Source organism: Macaca fascicularis, chromosome 16, assembly GCF_037993035.2.
Source record: "Macaca fascicularis isolate 582-1 chromosome 16, T2T-MFA8v1.1".
Lineage (NCBI taxonomy): Eukaryota > Metazoa > Chordata > Mammalia > Primates > Cercopithecidae > Macaca > Macaca fascicularis.
In genome coordinates, this window is record NC_088390.1 from 66,837,460 (window position 1) to 66,858,913 (window position 21,454).

The 21,454-nt window shown below is 44.0% G+C and overlaps 1 protein-coding gene across 20 annotated transcripts; it reads right to left on the reverse strand.

Annotated features, from left to right (window-relative positions):
• Positions 1 to 80: 80 nt before the first annotated feature.
• Positions 81 to 18,900, reverse strand: GOSR2 (golgi SNAP receptor complex member 2). 20 transcript variants are annotated; one of them, XM_065531742.2, is made up of 6 exons: positions 18,817 to 18,900; positions 12,467 to 12,527; positions 10,864 to 10,969; positions 9,873 to 10,005; positions 6,913 to 7,053; positions 81 to 3,530 (listed from the first exon to the last, which is right to left on the reverse strand). In XM_065531742.2, the coding sequence occupies exons 2-6, from the start codon at positions 12,504 to 12,506 to the stop codon at positions 3,369 to 3,371; spliced, it is 582 nt and encodes a 193-aa protein (XP_065387814.1). In that variant the 5' UTR covers positions 12,507 to 12,527; positions 18,817 to 18,900; the 3' UTR covers positions 81 to 3,368. The 20 variants fall into 20 exon arrangements, with proteins under 20 accessions (XP_065387814.1, XP_065387812.1, XP_065387805.1 ...); XM_065531740.2 differs by having other exon boundaries at positions 10,864 to 10,972; XM_065531733.2 differs by having other exon boundaries at positions 10,864 to 11,000.
• Between the last annotated feature and the right edge of the window lie 2,554 nt (positions 18,901 to 21,454).

Here is a 21,454-nt window from a genome sequence, read left to right on the forward strand (position 1 = left end):
TTGTTCTTGTGCCTCACTTCTTTGTATCTCATTGTTCCAGTTATTTCCTCAAAGTCTCCTCAAATCTTTTTGGATTAAGGTAGGATATAAACAATAAGAATTTATTTTGGACTTGACAAGTTTTGCTCTTTACACAGTGTACGCTGAGCCAGTTCAGCGTGTTTTTTCAAATGTGATCATCTTTAAGACAGAAGCTTTCCGTCTAGGAGACAGTGGTTCCAAAAGACACACATCAGAATCACCTTAGAGGCCGGGTACGGTGGCTAATACCTGTAACCTCAGAACTCTGAGAGGTCGAAGCGGGCAGATCACTCGAGGCCAGGAGTTTAAGACCAATCTGGTAAACACAGTAAAACCCCGTCTCTACTAAAAATACACACACACACACACACACACACACACAAATTAGCCAGGTATGGTGGCGCACGCTTGCAGTTCTAGCTACTCAGGAGGCTGAGGCACGAGGATCACTTGAACCCGGGAGGCAGAGGTTGCACTGAGCCAAGATTGTGCCACTGCACTCCAGCCTGGGCAACAAGCGAGACTCTGTCTCAAAAAATAATAATAATAAGTAAAATCACCTTAGAGACTTAAAAAAGGTTCTAATTCAGATCTGGGGTAGGCCCCAGGAATATGTAATTTTAAAAAGTTTCCCCACTGCTTCTGAAGCAGCCAGCCCAGCCCCTGGCCATGGAGTAGTGTTTGAGAATCTCTGGTCTAGAAACATAAAAAAGGGGGCCATTAGTTATAAAAATGAGTATCAAATTCCATTACAAAATGTGATTTTCTAAGTAAAATAAACCTCAACTTTATTCAGCTGATGTGCTTCAAAAACAATGGGTCTAAATCCAAATTCGCAAATTAAACCCATTCAAATTCATTAGGGCAAAGGGTGGACAGAACTCCTCAGTGAAATCTTCTAAAAAATTTAAGACTCACCTCACTTGATCTTGGAGTTTGGCTTTTCTTACAACGGTCCCCCCTGAAGTAAATGTCCACGTAATAAAGAGATCCCAAGTTCCTCTTGATAACCCACCTGTTTTAAATCACAATAGGCACACCAAACTCATGTACAAGGTCACACAGGCTGGCTACTAGAGATTCTTGCATCAGCTCGACATAAGAATTCACCCCCGCCTCCACTAGAGGGTGCTCCTTCACTGGCCTGGACCCATCCCTACACTCTGAGGTGGCGGAGACAGTCACATTGTGAGGCCAAGGTCTATTTTTCACCAGGCACCAAAAGCAGATGTGTGAAAAGTGGTTATGTGACATGTAGTCTCAACGCTCCTGGATGTCCAGACACACTGGCTGCTGTCCACCAGCTCCAGGTGGTAAAGACCCAATATGTACCTCTGCAATTTTTCTCCCAAACTAGAGAACTGGCTCTGAAGGTGCAGCATGAGAGTTCATCAAAGCCAACTGGTCAAATGTGGAAAGCACTGGTGCACACCATGAAAAGACGTCCTATCGGTCCACGCATGATGGGTGCGGGGACTCCTGCCTCCCAGAGTTCACGAACAAATGGCTCAGCTGCTCCCTGCAGACCTTCCTTCAAAGTGTGCTGTCTGGCAGGATCCTTGGGTGCCTGGGGGACAGGACAGCCATGCTGTCGTAGTCTCAGAATCCATTTTATGGATTACCAAGAGGCCCGTGCTAGGTCCCTGGCACCGTAGCGGTGCTGGGTGTAATGGAAATGTCAACGTGAATCCCCAGGGTTGGACAGATATAGGTCTAAAGATGCCACAACGCCTCAGTCCACCCTCCTCCAGTCACTGCTTTAACTCTGGCAGGGCCCCAACCCATTTTAGGAGTCAAAGATCCCTCCTTCCTTGGAAACCTACGGCCGTCTGGCCCAGAGGGGTAGGAACAATGGAGATTTCATCCGACCAAAAGTGTGAAATCACCATCCAGGAACCTCAGTTACTCTGTGACAATTAAGAAAACTTACCAAAGGGGAGCTATGCCACAGACGTGCCTGAAAAGACCAACATGACTACAGAGCGGGAGGAAGGGGAGCAAGGGAGGTGAAGAGGAACACAGAAGACAAGGGAAATAAGACAGAAGACAGTTCAAGCAACAAGAAGCTAACACAGCAGGTGGGGCAGGACAACCAAAGGTGGGGTTAACACTGAGCAGGTTTCCAGTTCTGAAGGATTTTGAGTGTCATTTTATGTCTTGCCATGAAGCTACTGTGCCCAGGGCTGGTAGGGTTGGCAAGGCCTGTGGTAAATGAGAAAATACACTAACTAGGTCGTTCTGGGACTTTCAGTGATTAATCACGTTAGATGGACTTCAAGACAGACTGGCTTTATACTAAATTCCACAAGACAGCTGGCATTAGTACGGCCTGAATCCAGGGCGGGTCAGAGAAGGAAAAAGATCATACTCCCCGAAAACAGAGTGTTCCAAGGATATAAACACTACAGGTGTCTCCACGGTGGCATCTGCCCACACTGGCTGGGTAAAATGGGGGCCTGGCTGGCAGGTGCTAATATATTTCCGAGAAGAGAAGGGAACCAAAGAATTAGAGATACTAAAACTAGAGCTGAGACTGTAACTGGAAAATCACAAATCTTTGCCTACAGCTACTTTCTAAGGGGCAAAGGTGCGCACAGGTGCCAAGCCCCAGTCTCTGAACCTTAAAAGCCAACCACTCTATTAACAACTAGAAAAAAATCAGTGACTAGGGTCAAGACTGAACACTGCCAGGGAATAACACTGGCCTCACTTCAGAAAGGAGAAACACCCAACTGCAGTGTGGAAAATCTTGTTATCGGCAATAGCATCTTGTTTCCCCTAGGTAGCTGCTTCCAGGGAAGGGTGTCAAGTATTGACAGTTAGTCATCTACATGTCACTGGAGTACAGGGGAGGTGGCTAGGAGCATGTGAATCGACCTACTATTTAATATAATGGCTGTAAGAAAAGGAGGCTTCTTTCCTCTCCTTTTCACTTTTGCTCCAGCCTACCAGGAGCCAGAAAGGCCAGATGGTGACAAGGTGTGAACCGTGTGGACAGTCCTGCACGCAGGGCTCACTGTGGACACCTTCCCAGGGCACGCATCAGTTGTGTGAACAAAGCCACCAAAGCCATTCTTTCCCTCCCCCAGTGACAGCGAGAGTGAGAGAGACAGACCTGGGACTTCTTTCATTTCCTAAGCACCGCGTACGGTGGTGGCACTAGCTCCCCCTCCAAGATGTCACAGAAAACAGAGCAGGTTGGAAATTAGATCACAATCACTCCCAAGTGTCTTCACAGTTCAGACAGGCACACATTTCAAAAGGTGGCCTCTGGGCCCCCCTCTCTCTTTCACGCACACACACTTGCAGGCTGTGGGAATGCTGTTCAGCCACTCAGTGTGGCTGGCTCATGTCAGGTACTGCACCACGAGGAACATGACCACACAGGTCAACAGCATCCCGCCAATCATAAAGTACTTGTCCTGGAAAGCCCGCTTCTCGATGAGCCGCATCACTGTGTTGGACAAGCCCAGCATGTTGGCAATGTCAAGGATCTTCTTCTGAGTCCCCTGGAGCAGAAGAAAAGAGAAAAAAAAAAAAAAACATCAAGTCGCTTTACCAAGGCGGGGGAATGGCATCAGGAGACGGAGCTCTGCCAACAGACATTCTCTTGGTCACGGCCAGAATACACAGAAAGCAGTATCCGCCAGAAATAGAGCCACTCTCATGTGGTCGACTGATTTCTGATCAAGGTACCAGAGCAAAGCAAAGTGGAAAGAAAAGGCTTTTCCACAAATGGTGCTGGAATGACTGGCTATATAATATCATACATATGTATTTTATATATATGTATCTCTCTTATAGATATGTATGTAAAAACTGAACCTCAATTCACATTATATATAAAAATTAATTTGAGATGGGTCATAGAATTAAACATAAAAGCTAAAGCCACAATTAAAGCTTCTAGAAAAAAAATAGGAAAATATCTAAAAACTGCAAACAGGCCAGACACAGTGACTCCTCCCTGTAACCCCAGCACTTTGGGAGGGGTGGGTAGGAGGATTACTTGAGGCCAGGAGTTCAAGATCAGCCTGGGCATGTAGTGAAGACGCTTTCTAAGTTATCCAGGTAAGATGGTATGCACCTGTGGCTCTAGCTACTTGGGAGGCTAAGGTGACAGAATCACTTGAGCCCAGGAGTTCGAGGCTGCAGTAAGCCAAGATCACACCACTGCACTCCAGCCTGGGTGGCAGAGCGAGGCCCTGTCTCAAAAAAATACATAAATACATACTGAAAACAATGGTATCATTAATTACAAGATGAATGAACAAATTATGGTATACCTGCACCAATGGAATACTGCTTTGCAATAAAAAGTACCTGACTACCAACATGGAATTAAATAGGTAACAACGTGAATGAACCTTGAAACATAACTGGGAAGAAGAAGTCACACAGAAAATAGTAGTTTGAATACCTTTATATGAAGCTCAATAACAACCAAACCTCATCTATGGTGAAATAAATCACAACAGTGGTTGCCTGGGGCAGAGGGGTCAACTGACTGGGAAGGGGTCTGAGGGATCTTTCAGAGGTAATGAAAATGGTCCAGGCCTTGATGGGAGTGTGAGTTACAAAGGTTGATACATTTGCCCAAATTCACTGAACTGTAAAAATATGATCTGTACACCTTACTGTCTGTAAATTACATCTCAACAAAAATACTTAAAATTAGAATATTTTATACTAAAAAAAGAAGGCAACATCAAAAAACTTGTCCTCGGCTCTCTAGTTCCAATAATCCTTGATACCAACCCATTTACTTTGTAGAGCAGAATCTTTGAGGTTTCTTCTGAGTACAATGGGTGGGTCAAGTCCATATTTACAAGAGGGTCTGAAGTGGGAAAGACAGAAAGACACCAACACAATGACCTAAAACCCTTCTGTAAATGGCATCACCCACCACCGAAACAAAAGGGCATTTTATTCCTAAACCAAAACACAAACCATCCAGCCTGTCCTTCCCTACTGCTTTCTAATTTTCAGCCTAAAGCACATTCAATTTCTTAGTAAGTAACAAGTATAAGTGAATGCTGAGGCAGACCCCAAGTCACTCAGCACACATCACCCACTGCAACTTGTATGAATGGCATCTAACCTCATGCCCCATATCTTTTTTTTTTTTTTTAATAAATATACATTAATGAGCAACTGAGAGAAGCAAGGAAAGTGAGATCAACATTAGGCATCATGGACAGGAATCCAAAATCTACATTCTGCCCAGACAGCAATTAACAAGCCTTAGCCCGAGAAATTACAAGTCAAACTTCACTGCCTTCAGAGATCAGAGAAATGTATTTTTTTCCCAAGAGAGAATACAATCAGACTCTTCAAGTCCTGCTTAGCTCTGAACACACAGATTATTTCATCACCGTATGAGACTAAGGATCAACCTTCTAAATCACTTGAAAAGGACCATAAATTTCAAAACATGTGTTCATTTTCAGCCACAAATTGGCCCCAGTCTTCAGAGTGCTTCGGCCTAGCCCCTTCATGCCCTCTCCTATGTTCCTTTCGAATGGCGTAGGTGGAAAATCCCTGACAGAGATAGGGTGGGAAGTGGATGAAGGGAATCAAGAGACAAACACCAGGTAGCCACAGGTGTGCAGAGGAAAGTGATTAGAAACCTCAAGTCTCAACCCCCAGCCACCTCACAGGCTTCCCCTCTGGAATCAGTGTGGGTGGCAGGAGGTGTGCAGACGCCCCAGTGCTGCCAGACTTCAGTGGGAAGCTGCATGTGCCTTAACAGGAAGCTCTAACCCCCACTGGCTCTTCATCATGTGACATGGAGTTTGGTCCTAAAAGGCCTCTACTGTTTTTGTGAGATATGAAAAGGAGAGTAGCAGTTTTCTAAAGAAAGGGCAGACTAATCAACACGTATCAGTTCAGTTCACCACAGGTGGCTCTCATGAAAGGGGAGCGCCCAGCAGGCTGTTGGAGACCACCCTTCCAGGCCATCTGAGACACTGCAACTGTCAGCAGGAGGCGAGTGTCACTTGCAGCTTGCCTGACCCTCTCCCCTGTAGAGATGGCAGGGACTGTTCAGAAACGCACTGAAGTCCTGTGGAGCTGACAGGCTCAACATGGTCCAACAAAAACTAAGATAAAGCTCACACTTCCGAGTGACTGTTTCTCACAGCTCAGTGGCTGGGAGTGCTTCATTCACAGGGGACCACACCCTGATAACACACAGAACCCACGCCCTATTATCCATCAGGGTTGATACAGGAAAAGGGCAGAGGCTGAAACATCATGACTGACATCAGAGTCTCCCAGGGGCTGGAGTCTCAGCAGTGCCAACTGGTCAGGGCTTCTAGGAATACCTGAGGCTAGGGAGTGAAGAGTCGCTGGGATCACCAGCATGGGTTTTAGAAGCTCTAGAAGCTTCTAAAGCTCTAATCTACTGCAAACAACCAGGCAGCCCTAACACTGCACGGTGGGGATTCAGTTACTGAAATACAAAAGGTTTTAGTTATAAGGCAGTCCACAGTAGGGGTCCTAAGGGAAAGCCACCTTAAAGTGAGGTACCAAAGGACAGCCACGTCTTCATTCTTCCAAGAGGAGATTCTGTAACACAATTTCTCAGCCTGTGATTGGACCCCTCGTAGTAGCACTCACTTTCATGATAAGTTCAGTAAATGGGAAAAGACCTGGATAATAAGAGAGGCCACTTCATGGTTTGTTTCAAGCACTGGCAAAGGAACTGGGTACTTTCAGGCTCGCAGTAACTCAACTCCAACAGAAAGGATCCCAAACGCAAGTGCTCTGTCTTGTCATCAAAATATCACAATTTTGAGGACACGTAATCAAAATATAAACACAGTTACTAAACTATTGGATGAGGCTAAAACAAGAGGCCTTCTCCCTGTCCCCCAGCAGGGACCCCACCTTCAAGGTCAGTCTCTGGGTCCTCAGTCCATCTAAAATATTGTGCCCATCTAAAATGAGGTCATCCATGCCGTGGTGAACTTTCTGGAGGGAGGAGTTAAACTGCAGTGATTCGTCCATTGGTATGGTGGTGTCAGAGTCCTGTGAAAGAAACACAGGCACTTGATTAACTTTGCTTGTCAGTCAGCTCCTGGGGTCTGACTGCTCTGTCTTTTGGTCAAGGCCAAGCCAGAACAGCCAGAGCGGCGGTGCAAGAATCAGCGGACCCTAACAGATAAGAAAAAGCCAAGCAAAGGCCTGGGGTGGCCTCTGTCCACACAGAAGAGGAACTTCCTCAGATCTGTCACTCTCCAAATGAGTTCCACTCCACAAATAACATTAATTCCAACGATACTTGTCTCTGTATCACTGTCTCCGCCATTCCTTCAAGACCTCATTGGGTGTCTCCTAAAGGCTTTCTCTGACTACTCACTAACCTAGCTTGTCCCAAATGTTCCTTTCCTTGGCTTCCCCTTAATGCAATGTTAAATGTTTGCTCGTGTCCTTTAGCTATTTTATCCATAGTTTACCTCTCCAAGTAGACTGAGGGTTAACTAAGGATAGAGGAGGCTGTGCTTCTGCATTTTCTATATATATATATATATATATATATATATATATTTTTTTTTTTTTTTTTGAGACAGGGTCTCCCTCTGTCACGCAGGGTGGAGTGCAGTGGCACGATCTCAGCTCACTGCAACCTTAGCCTCCTGGACTCAGTGATTCTCCCATCTCAGCCTTCTGAGCAGTGGGACCACAGGTGCATGCTACCATGCCCAGTATTTTTCTTTCTTTCTTTTTTTTATTTTTGGTAGAGACAGGGTTTCACCATGTTGCTCAGGCTGGTCTCGAACTCCTGCGCTCAAGCAATCTGTCCATAGGCCTCCCCATTTTATAGATGAAAAACTGCCCAGAAAGGTAGAATAACTTGTCCAAGATCACAGAGCTGGTAAGAAGTCCAGCGGAGGTGGGAATCTGGGTACTGAGCGCACGGCCTGCCCTGTTACCCATACTGTAGAGAGAAACACGAACACCCATCCTGGTGGCTCTACTTCTGCACTGAAAGTGGACTACAGACAGGAGCCAAGTCCTTACCAGTTGTGACAGTGTTCCCTTCTCTTTTCTGCCAATCACAAACTCTCCTGCCAAGTAGTGCTGGGGTTTGTTTCACGTTTTTTTTGAGACAGGGTCTCACTCTGTCACCCAGGATAGAGCGCAGCCTTGACCTACCAGGCTTAAGTGATCCTCTCACTTCAGCCTCCCGAGTAGCTGGTACCACAGGCTCATGCCACCATGCCCGGCTAATTTTTATACTTTCTGTAGAGACAAGGTCTCACCATGTCACCCAGGATGGTGAACTCCTGAACAATCTGCTGCCTTGGTCTCCCAAAGTGCTGGGATCACAGGTGTGTGCCATTGTGCCCCGTCCTACTAGTGCTGTTTTTACCACCTAAATCCCAGTTTCAACTGTCAGAAAAAAAAAAAAGGTTACGCCACTGTTTCTTTGCTGCTCAGATTTGGAATCATTTTGTACATGTGCATTTTCAACTGCCCCTGCTAACAGAGGAGCTCCTCACACGTAGGTGTCAGGTCTTTTAATTTCATCATGTGCTTTACTCCTAGTGCCTGAATTAATCAGTGTTCTGCATGCAGCTAATGCCCAGCGCGTCAAAAGACGCTGGTGTTTGAAAGACTCAGTTAGAGACTTCTCTTCAGTAATTTGACAAACACTTACGAAATGCCATTTACATACAAATCTTTCTTACCCTCCCATCTAAAACAGCATGGCTGATGGGCCATTACCTCTCAGAAAAATGTATTATAGCTCCAGATGGTAGAATGACCAGGAAGAAGTTTCATCTGGCAAGCCAATGTTTATTAAGAACTGACTGTATGCACAGCATCACACCAGGCTAGCAGAAAACAAAATAATCCTAAGCGATCATCCCTGGTCTAAAAAAGGCCTGAATACTACATTATTAACGATCTAAAATCCAACCATCTTTTAGTGTGTCTTATAGTTCATTAAATTTTTGAACTGTTAAACACTGCGACTTGACTGCTTAGTCTGGGGAAGCAAAACAACGTTGGCAGAGCCTGAAACACTTGGGGAAATTTACTGCAAAGCAAGGATGCAGCATTGAGGGTTAAACATCTACAAAGCGGGAAATGATGTGAATTTTAACAACAGGCTTAGAAAGCTAACATCTCTTTAGAAAATAATCCTCTGTAAAAAACAACATACAAAAAGCCAAAGCACACTTCACTTAGTGGAATATATTATGCAGGACACAGAAAAGGCCAGTCTGTTCTACAGCCACGTGCAGGAAATGATCTGGTTAAGACTAAAGGGCAGGGACAATGGGTTCTGAGAAATCCAACGTGCACACCAACACATTTTCAGACAGACTCAGGCAAGCAGTCCGTCTAACCCTACACATCCGTTAACAAATTCCTCCAAATTGCTGCTCAGACTAGGGGCAAAAACATTTTAATGCACCTGACACTGGAACCACACACATACCCGGCACAACGGCCACTGCCCGCAGGCAGCTCTGAAATACCGCCTTCTCTACAAATGGCCTAAGTTCTAATCATCTGTCTCTATCTGATCAGAAAAACGTTTCCACTATGTGAACTTCCACCTTTCTGTCTCAGACCAGTCCAACCAGGTAATTTTCACCTCTGCCTATTCCCCTTCAATTTAACTGCTTCCTCTTCAGGTTTTTGTCTTAGAAAAAGGGATTCTCTGTCGAGGTCTAGTCTCTGTGGCAATGCACAAAGTTCCCGTCATTTCCAGTTGGTTTCCTCATCACCAGTCTTCTTCAGATACCCCCAAAACAGATGGCGCTCAGAGATCTGAACTCCAGCCCCCACAATCTGCCAAATGCAGGCCGACCCTCACCGCAGGCCTGGCTTACGTTAGTGGTGAAGGTTCGAGACAGAAGCTCTTCTCGCTGTCTCTCCTGCTGCTCCCTTGCATGGCGCCGATGCTGGAAGTTTCTGAGCGCAGTCTGCAGGTGCTGGACATCATACTTTAACTGGTCGACCCGACTGGAATTGATGGAGAGAGAGATTAAATTCCAGGAACTCAGGGCAGCAGAGTCTCAGGGGGCCAGGCTTTGTATTCAGGAAAGACAGCATTTCCTTACTTCTCCCTACACCACCCCACGCTATACCCCACCACCACAAGATCTGATTTTGATCAATGATGTTGAAAGTAAAGAAGTAACGTGTGGTTAAAGCGAGATGGTAGCACACAAGCTTCTGGCAGCTTTACTTCAGAATCTGTTGCTCTCTGATTCTGGATGCATGACAGGGAACAGGGGACAGGAAGCAGGCTCGCTGACCTCTTCTTGACCTTCTATGGATTATATCGCTCTCCTGGAAGAAGCCCAAGGGCATCTTTGAGGTAAAGCATCCACAAAGTATCATAAAACTTTTGGAAACAGGCACTGGGGGTGGAGTGGCGAAGGTGGTTTCATTTTAATTTCATGGTGGAGTATCAAACATTAGATCAGCATTTCATTATGGGTGGACTGATTCAAGTGATTTTTCATTTCAACCCAAGAAGAACCCAGCAGGAACCAAAGAGCAGAACAAAACTCCATGGCAACATTAGGCTTCAGGTGGCTATGGGTCTAGTCAGAAAAACAGAACTGGAGGCAGAATTTCAAAATGACACCAAAGGGGTCACAAGGTTTCTGAGTCACAAACCTCACAGGCTATTTATTTTGAGGAGCATTACTCAGATACAACTGTGCCCTTTGGGGGGACTTTTTCTTTACATAGTCGTAGTTTTTCAACATGTACGTGGGTTTTCAGAATATTCTATCGCCTCCCCCCCCCCAGGAGAAAAGCCTATCTTGCCAGGCCTGGAGTAGCAGTGCCATGTCAGAGGTCAGCACTTACAGTTTGGCATTTTGCCTTTTGTTAGGGGGCTCCTTGCTGGACAAAATCTCCAGACGTTCTAGACGGCTGAATATCTGGTCTATGCTTGCTTGGATTTCGTTTTCTACTACTGTACAAAAAAGAAAAAAGAATAATTGCTGGAAAAGAGATAGTGAACTTAAATTAGAATAAATTACAGATTTTTTTTTCAATATCCAATAAACTAGAACTACATATTTCAAAAGGAGAAAAATGTATACACTAATGAATAACAGAAAAAATTCAAATTATGCCGTAAATGTTGTTTTGAAAAAAGTACATGTATATAGTTGTTAATGACACAACAATGCCAATTTTTTTAAAAAGCTGAAGGTAAATCTGTAGAAATAAATTTCCTACCTTTAGAAAATAAACATGCAAAGGTTGTACAAATAAATACTTTAAGCTAAATTTTCTGATATAGGTCTCTTTTCCTTTGGATTTCTCAGACGTGGATTATAAATACCTAGTAAAAAGACTGCCAGTTGAATTCCCTATAGTAATGAGTTTTTTTTTTTTTTTTAATTAAAAAAAAAAAAGCATAAAGGAAGGGGAAGATTAGTATGTGAAACATACAGAGGAGAGCTCCCTTAAGGCTTTCTGTAAGAATGGGTGGGCTGAGCAATGTTGACGTCCCCAAAATAGACCAAATATCAATAGGAAAGGCCCAGGAAAGAATCCACAGAGGTAAAGAGATATGATAAATACGGTCATTTTCCTTATCTCTTTCGATAAGACAGTCAAAATGACCTCTTTCCATTTCTAATCATGTAACGAGATTGCTGAGAAGGCAAACAAAGTCCAATGAACAAAAAAGCTAAACTGTGCACAAAAGAAAGCATCCAGACTGCTTCTTGCCCATAAAGAAGTGACAGCAGTGACACTGCCCCTTCCTAGGCCTTTGCGCCCACAGTAAACAAAGACAGTTGAGATTAGAACAAGGTGGGGCACAGAACCAAGAACAGAGCTGCTTTTGAAGCTGTGAAAGGAGACGTGAGAGAACAGGAGGAATGGGTCCGGAGGGAGCCCAGCAGTGGGGTGGGTAGGCAGTCCCCGCAGGTGGTGTCCATATGACTGACTCAGAAAAAAGATCTTTCCTTAGAATAGAAAAAAAAAAAAAAACCAAAAAAAACAAAAATCCAGCATGCTTCTCAAAAGAAACCATGCTGTGGGAACTAAACTAATTAATATTGCTGTTCGTTTCTGAATAATCCTCCTTAAAAGCCACAGTTCTCAGCTCAGAAGAAATGGCCAATTCCAGTTAAACATCTCTGAATTTTTATGGAGTACATTCCTCTAAGGACTAGGTAATTAGATTAAGACAGATGGAGGCAAGCGCTTCCATTCCCATAGGGCCATGTCAGGTTGAGTGGAGGGGTAATGGGGGATAAGACTTGTGGGATTCCAAAGGGCACACTCAGGGAAATCAGTGATTTTGCCATAGGGTTTTTCTGTCCACCCTAACAACAAAACTCATTCCACGCTGAATCATTAAGCCCCCGAGGCAGAGTGCAGTCAGGAAACCCAGCCCATTAGCACCCTGTCATCAGAGAAAGGACTCTGGTCTCCACAGTTAATTACTCACTCTGCACAGACTGCTTGTCTGCCGTCTCCAGGCGTCCCATGCGAGACTGGATCTCGTGGACCTGCCTATCAAAGGAAGAGGGAGGAAATGAGTGAGACAGGAGTAATCAACAGCGCTTCAGTCAGAAAAGACAATGTTTCTGATGCCAACATGTAACTGATTTAAATTGACAGCATCACTGAACTGTAAAATTTGTATGTGGCACTTTAGGTCCCACGTTTTGGCATGGTTTCTAATATCTTAACTACTAATAATAACACTGATAGGCAGATTATGGGTGCTTACCATATCCAAAAGACTCTGCCAAGTCAATAACCCTATGAGGAAAGTACTATTATCATCCTCATTTTATAAATAAAACTGAAGCCCAGGAAGCTTATGTAACTTGTTCAAGGTCACACAGCCAGTGATAAGCCTCGAACCGGACCCAGCCAATCCTACTTTCTGTTCTATGACCTAATGTGCTAAGCACTGGCCTGTACTAGGAAGAGTCAAAGAGCAAGGGAGATATAATCCTTGTCCTTGAGAAACAACCTAATTAGGAATGACAGGCTGGACAGACACGAACAAGCCCTGGGAAGATTCACGAGAAAAGCAATACACATAAGTATAAACAAACAGAAAGAGGGGCAGCTCTGCACGGTGGTGTCACAGGCAAGCAGACAGAGGGGCGGGGCTGAGAAAAACAAACCAGGTAAGTTTTGTGGACAGAGAGAGTTCTGAGCATCACTGTGAAGAAGGGAGACATCATTTGGTGAAGGAAGATAGAGAAAACTGATATGCAAAAATTCATACGAGACATGTGGATTACAAGCAGAGAGGGCTGCTTGAAAGAGAATCAGGTCAGAGGAAGAGGATGGTGAAGTGACTCACTGGAGGAAACCAGTCAAAGGAAGACCCTGAAAGATAGGGACCTCCTGTTTGGTAAACATCTTTCCCTGACAATATCAAGGAAAGAAGGAACTGCCATCTCATTTGGAAATGCAACACTGTACCCTGGATCTGGGTAACACTCTCTGGAGGCTTTCCAGGGCCTGGCCAAGGACATCCTCAGGACCCCCTTCCTAGTGGTCCTCCATGATCAGTCCTTGGGATACTGCTTATGCTGGCCCCACCGTCCACTTCCTGGTGCTCACAGTGGAGGTTCCCCAAGTTAGGGCCCACATGTAGGGAGCCTGCTGGACTCTCACATCATCCCCAACGCTGGAGGAAAGGTCAGCAACCAGTCTCCATCATGAGCACTGCAAACCAGGACTCCGAATTTACCAGTGCCAGCCAGGCACCCAACTTCGGCTTCAGCTGGTGCCCAGTCTTTACCAGGGCTTCCCTGTGGCCTCCAGACATGCCCTCGGGCACCAAAAGAAGCCGGGCGAGCTGTGAAATGACTCCCCAGGGTGCTCCTAGGCAAGACCTGTGGCCCTGAGAAGCAACTAGAAATCACTGCTAGAGTCCAAGACCAGACCGTTGCTTCCGGAAAGTAAGTCCGGGATATTCCGGGATGATGCGGGGGTGTGGAGGTATGGGGGTGGATGTAGGAATGCAGCCTGAGGTAGCCGACATCTGAAGCAGGGCAAACAAGGGAACGGGTATAGGGGACCGGAGGGTAACGGGGATGGAAAGGAGAATTAGGACTCTAAGGAAGTCCTGACGCAGGCTGTGAGGTAAATTTTCAATGCTGATTTAATAGAAAAATCTGAAAGTTCATAATATTATCAACACGAACAGTGACATAATAAAAAGTAGGGAGGCCAAGAATAGCCAAGACCACTCTGAAGAAGGAGGGGGAGGAACGACTTGTCCAACCAGCCATTATGACTGTAACAATGGAAACAAGATGGCGGCAGTGCAGGCACAGATGGACAAGGAAAGGCAAACCCTACAGCTGGCCCAAGAGGAAAGAAAGAGCGCAGACACAGCCCCACGTATTTGGGAGCTTTTGAAAGAAGGGACTACAATAAATGCCAACAGCTCCAGTTTGTTATCCGTACAGAAAAAGGACACCTCGGGTAATACATAAAAATAAACTCAAGCTCACTTAAAACCTATCTGGAAAAAGCAGAGCTTTCAAACTTTCTGAAGAAAATACAGGCATGCATAAATGACCTTGGGTTACAGAAGGATTTCTTAAATAAGACAAAATCCAAAAACTACCTGCCCCCACAAAACCCACAAACCACAAAGAAAAAGACAGATACATCTGACAACATTAAAATAAAAAAACTTCTGTACACCAAAGCCACAAAATAAACAAGTAAATGAACAGCACAGACTGGAGGGTATCTGCAGCAGATAACAAAGGATTGATGTGCAGAAAATATACAAAGAATTGTTACAAATCAATAGGAAAAGTCCAACAAGGCATTTTTTTTTAAAAAAAGAAGAAAGGGCAAATGACAGGAAAGAAAACCTAAATGGTCAATCAATACACAAAATGACACTCAACTAGGAAAACACAAATGAAAAGCACTGAGATCACATTTCTTTAGCCCGTCAAACTGACAAATATTTTAAAGTTTGGGAACATATGCATTAATAAGGAAATAGGGAAATCAGAACTCTCATACCCAGCTGGTAGGATTATAAATTGGTAAAACACTTTAAATGCTTTCTGACAATAACTAGTAGAATACAGCATGTGCCCATCCTATGACCCAGCACTTTGAGGAATGTGTCCTAGAGAGCTTCTGGGATACCTTGAGGAGATGTAAATGGCAGGGATGTTCATCAAACCACTTTTGTACAGGCCCATAATCCACTGACTTTTCCCATCAAATCTCTATTTGCTTTGAACCAATTAGAGAAGATGTAGCTAATAATACAATTCCAGTCGCTACATTTCATGCTAAGAAAAGATAAATGTGAAACAACAAAGCCAAGTATGAATGGCAAGGTGGGAACTACTAATATGCCAAGTGCAAAATCTGTCTCAAACTGAACTGGGAATTCTGACAACACAACACGCTGGAAGTCAATAAGAAACAGGTGATACACAAGCAAGACTTGGGAGCATGGCCATAAGGAATGCCCTCTCTAGCATGGGGTCCATGGTGGGCTTGGGCGATAATATAACAAAGCAGAGAAATAGTAGCAAATAAGCCAGGGTCACTGTAGCTGTCTTTTAAAAAGGTTTACAGAAGATCTAGGAAGAATTTTTTAATAGAAGTGCTTTTTAAAAGTTCATGAAACTACTCACCACCCCCCACCACCCCATAACATCCACTTTACATCCAGGCTGCCTCTGACCACTGTGAACGTGAAAACGCTATGTAATCTATACAGCATCATGTAAGTTTGGTGTTAACTTTACTTAAAAGTAATGGCAACAATCTGGTCATTTTCATTTCACTCACTTTGCCTTTACATTTTGCTCATTAAAGGGCAAAATCTATCAAGGAAAAACATGGTCTTGAGATAAGGTAATAGTTCTTAAGCTGAGCTGCTCAGGAAAAAAAAAATGGTCTTGAGATAAGGTAACAGTTCTTAAGCCCACCTGTTCATCAAAACCACCTGGGGAGCTTGTTAAATGTAGTGCTTCTTGTTTCCTGGACATATGATAACATCCAGGACAGGAGACTGATCTTGGACTACATACGGGACAAATGTGGTCGCCTTTACAACCACTGGGATCTCAAAAACAGAAGCTTGGCTATTTTATAAACTATAAAGTTTACCTAAAGTAAACATTTAAGTGTAATATGTTTATTCTGTTTTTCATCTTTTATTTTCACTCATTCGCTGTTCAAGTAGATTCAGGAGTTTTCAAGTAACTTTAAAATGTCAATCCAATTCCAATGTATTCAATGTATTCAGGGACATGGTAAGAGGTAACCACAAACTGGGTTCAAAGTTCCAGTAAAATTAATACGTTTAGCTACTGTTGTGTCAACTCAGCTATAATCACTAATTTCTGCAGTTGCCAAAGTTCATTGCTGGTGCTCACTGGACTCCACGTGTTTCCTGTGAAAGTCATTCAGTCACCAGTTCTGTATCATGGAACTGAAAGGAGCCTTACAGTTTAACCAGCCCAAACTACAATATCATTCTACAGATGAGGAAAAACAAAGCAAGGAGGTCTAGAACCAGAACTCCCACTCCTGGTTCACCACTTGAAAGGAAAGACAGATACTGCAGCATAAAAGAAAGTAAACTCCTCAAGGGCAGGGCTGTGCTGCCAGCACTGAGAATGGTGCATAGCACATAGTAGGTGCTCAATAAATATTTAATGAATTAATGAGTGTCAGGGTAACAGAGGGCCTAATAGTTGTGGGGCAAAGCTGGCCCACTGCTTGTTTTGATAAATAAAATCGTACTGGAACACAGGTACATCAATCAGTTTATATATTGTCTATGGCTGTTTTCCCAATATAACAGCAGAGCAGTCACTATAGAGACTGCATAGCCCCCAGAGCCTGTAATATTTACTATCTGGCCCTTAACAGAAAAAACTGGCAAGCTGCTAGAGTTCAAGGGTGCATTGTTGGAGGCCTACAGAGTTCATCTACACTCCACACACCTTGTTTGGGGTACCACTTAGAATTCCTCTTCTGAGCCATGCAGTTTTCTCTGAGATTAGCTGCACTGAAAACAGGTAGTCTAAGACTCTCTAAACAAAATTATTCTTGAATATAAAATGGCTCATGGCCTTCTTGGCAACATCTTTTAACTAAATTAACTAGATAAGACTATACATAACAGATTAACTTAAGGCACCACCATGCCCATTGTGCCCCGGGATTGTGAAAGATCTGCCCTTTCTTAGTAACATGAACATAATTGCGTTTCATTCTTTCTCTAAATTACTCACAGACTAGTTTAAGTCCCTTCCTATAATGTTTATGTGAGAATAGGGTTCCCCCGTGTAAAAGAAAATTCTGTCATTACAAAGTAGGTTCTGTATTTTCGCCCACACAAATGAAACACTTCATCGTCAAAATAAAAGAAACCCGTAAACTTAGAAAATGAAAGAGAAAGAGGATCTTCACCCTCTTACTCCTAATGCTTCTGGGCATTTCATTTCCAGGCCTTGGGAGTGTGAGTTTAAGTGTTTTAATCAATAAAACTGCAGCATAAGTTTGACAGTTCTCAATAGGACAGGTATATACCTCAATAAATTGAGAAAAGGATCTAAAACAGATACTTTTACACCAGAGTTCATAGCAGTATTATTCTCAACAGCCCAATGGTGGAAACATCCAAGTGTCCATCAACAGATGAGTGGGTAACAAAATGTGGTAGATACATACAACGGAACATTATTCAGCCATAAAACGGAATGCAATTCTGGTAACAGGTTACAATATAGATGAACCCTGAAAACATTAAGTGAAATAAGCCTGATACAAAAGGACAAATTCTGTATGACTCCACTTATAAGTATCTAGAATAGGTAAATTCATAGAGAGAAGTAAAACAGAGGTTACTAGGTGCTCTGGAAGGAAGAAACGAGGTGCTACTGATTAACAGGCACACTGGGATGATGAAAAAGTTCTGGAAATGGATCTTAGTGATGTAAGTTGTGTACCTACCCAATGTCACTGAATTGTACGCTTAAAAATTGTTAAAACAGTAAATCTTATGTTGTGTATATTTTACAATAAAAAATAAAAATCATAAAATTCCGTCCCCCCAAAACAGGGTAAAAATCATAAAATTCTGCCCCCTCCCCCCAAAAATAGGGTAAGTATGGCCCCATTACCATATTCAACTACATATCTCAGCAAGTTCCAAAAGTGCGGGACGATGCGAATAAAGGACACTATCAAGGAACTTAAGTCATGAGAAGCTAAATTAAAATTCGACTTTCTCTGCGATAACCTGTAACCAAATACTATTAACAAGTAATAACAGCGAATGCTACGTGGACAGCAATTTCTTTGTACCATAAAAACGTGGTCTTTAGTATAAATCGAATAAGAATAAAAATATTTTCCCGTACATGCCTTGACTCTCCAATTAAACAGTACACTCCTACGGCCAGGGGCCGTGTCTCCTACTCCGTGTCTCCTCTCGAGCTCTACCAACCAGGAGCACCGAGTTGACAAGTGCTGGACAAAGTTTTATAACCTGCAGGTGCCACTTTCCCTTCACCCAGTCTACCCAGCAGGTAGTCACGGACTTGCAGACCCCAGGAGTCATCGGCCCCACGTCTCCAGGCCCCAGACTGAACCCACTGCCTGTGTCTGACCTGGGCGTCCCGCCAAGGATTAAGCACTTCGGAGGCATCCCCAGCAGTGCCCTGGCGGAAAAACTCGGCCTCTACCCTGGCGGACGTCCGAGGCCCCAGCCCCGGAAGCCAGCCTCATCTGGCCTATCCTCGTCTAGCCCCTGCCCGCTCCCCAATCGGCCCTCACTTGTGCGTTTGCTGGTACAGCGGCTCCATGTCGCCGGCCGGGCCGGCCACTGCTCCGGCTCTGGCTTCCTCTGAACACGTCCTCACAGCCCCCCTTCCGGTTTCCGGTTTCCGGTCGCAGGGCCCTCCCTCCCCTACCGGCCAAGGCTGCCCGCACGCGCGCCTTACTAGCGGTGGTTGCGAGATGAGAGAAGGGGAAAGAGAAATGAGGCCGGCGACGGAAGGATAAGTGTAATCACAGGCTCGGCTTTACGTGAAGGGCAAGGAGGTGCAGATGTTTGCTGAAGGCTAGCCTCAGGATTGAGTCAGGCATTAGGAAGGACAATGGCGGGATACTCACGAGAGGTCCTTAGAGCAAAGTTGAAGGCGAGCGACGGACATCTGCTCTTCCCTGCCGCAGAAAGGACGGGAGGTTCTTACTTGGCTTCGCTTTAAACCATGTAATCGGGGGTCTGGAGATTTCGCTCTTCACTGTTTTTCCTGGCGCAAGCTTTTCCTGTTTCGCATTTGTCTACTCACTCTCCCGCCTATCTACTCCCCATTCCTATTTATCCATCCAGTAAACCTACATTGAATGAATGAGTGGTTATTATGTGTCATGTATGAAGCAGGGAAAACCAGGTTCCTGCTGCCCTCAGAGAGGTTCTGGTCTGGGAAAGGAAATAAGATATGTATACTGTCAAAAGATAAAATTACAAGAAATGTAGTTATAGATCTTAACTGGCTATTTGCGATTCTAGCACCGGGCAACACCTTATTCTATGAAATAGAATGAGTATTCTGATGAGCTGAGCAGAGGAGATTGTCTTTATAGACAGAAAAGGGCTGAAAAAAAGCAGAAGCAACAAGTTTCAAAGTTATTTTACTTGTATTGGTTAAGGCAAAGGGACTTCCTTTATCATGGGGATATGGCTATTTCCCTTCTCTTCTGATTTCTCTGAAGGTCAGATGAACAGCTTAATTTCGGCTTTGTGGCTTGGAACGTTAGCATGAGTGACTATTTTGGTTTGGCCTGTTGGGCCTAGTGCGGAGCTCAGTCCAAACCAATGGCTTTCTATGAATTTTATTTATCAAGACAAACATTTATTTATCAAGACAAACATTCCAAAGAGATTGAGCTGAACTGGGGGTCGTCTCCCGGAGGACATTTAGGAAAGACTTAATGAAGGGGTGGTATTTAAGCAGGGACTGGGATTTGGACACTTCTGTGTCTGCACATAGGCTATCCCATTTCCATCCTCCAAGCTTATCTGCTCTTCCCAAGGCAGGAGACGTTTTTTTTTTTTTTGACAAATTGATACTTCTGTTTTCCTGGATCCTGGATCCCACCCAGTTTTGTGTCCCAAGAGACTGTCCACCCATGTACATTCTTTTCCTGAAATTATTTTTTTCATTTATTCTGTCGTTGAGCATCTACAACGTACCATGCACAGATACTGGAGATAGGTACACAAGCAAGACACAGCCCTAAAATCTCCCATATCTCTCGTGGTCTGTTGAGAGGACAATCATACTCTCAAGCTACATTATCAAGTAGAATACATGCTACAATTGATCCAAAGTACCATTTCCCTGGGGAGGGCAAGAAGGGTTCATGGACAAAATAGCATATGAATAGGACCTTCAAGAATCAAGAGAATTTTAACAGTGTCTTGTATATACTAACCACTGTGAAAATGTTTATTGTATCTGCCTGGTAGAGATGAAGAGGAGTACATTTGAGGCTGAGGGGATAGCTTGAGCAAAGGCAAACAGAAGGAAAGAACATGAATCTCCTCTGGCTGAATTCAGGGTGTTTGGGGCAATAATAGTATTCGAAGAAAGGTTAGAACCAGATCATAGGAATTTTTTTTTCTTTTTCTTTTCTTTTCTTTTTTTTTTTTTTTTTTTTTTGAGATGGAGTCTTGCTCTGTTGCCCAGGCTGGAATGCAATGGTGCAATCTTGGTTCACTCCAACCTCCGCCTCCTGGGTTCAAGCGATTCTCCTGCCTCAGCCTCCCAAGTAGCTAGGATTACAGGCACCCACCACCACACCCAGCTAATTTTTGTGTTTTTAGTAGAGACAGGGTTTCACCATGTTGGTCAGGCTGGTCTCGAACTCCCGACCTCAGACGATTCACCCACTTTGGCCTCCCGAAGTGCTGTGGTTACAGGCATGAGCCACTGCACCTGGCCAGGAAATCTTAAATGTCAGTGTTGGGTTTTTATTTATAGATTTTTATTCTCTGGATAGTTGGAAGGTATCAGAAAAATCTATCAGAGGATAGAAATGTAAAAAATTTCTCAAATAATTTTCATGCCTATGTCTTGTTTTCCTTTGGGTCTCATGGCATCCCTGGGAGGTGGATAAGGCAGATAAGGAAGTTGAAGTTCAGAAGATCTCCCTTCTGCCTCTCAGTCTCTTAAAGACTTAAGCCTTTACATGTATTTAGGCCTTCCTCTAAATGGAAGAAAACTCCACTCTCCATCTTACTGCATTTTTAACTTATATCCCATTTTTTCTTTTTCGTGTGTGGTTAAACCACTTGGATAATTGATATATACTGCTGACATTCTCTTGGCATGACTTACCCTCTAGCCTCTCCTTCATTTTACTAGAACTGTTTTCTAGGCTCACCAGAGTCCACTTGACTTAGTCC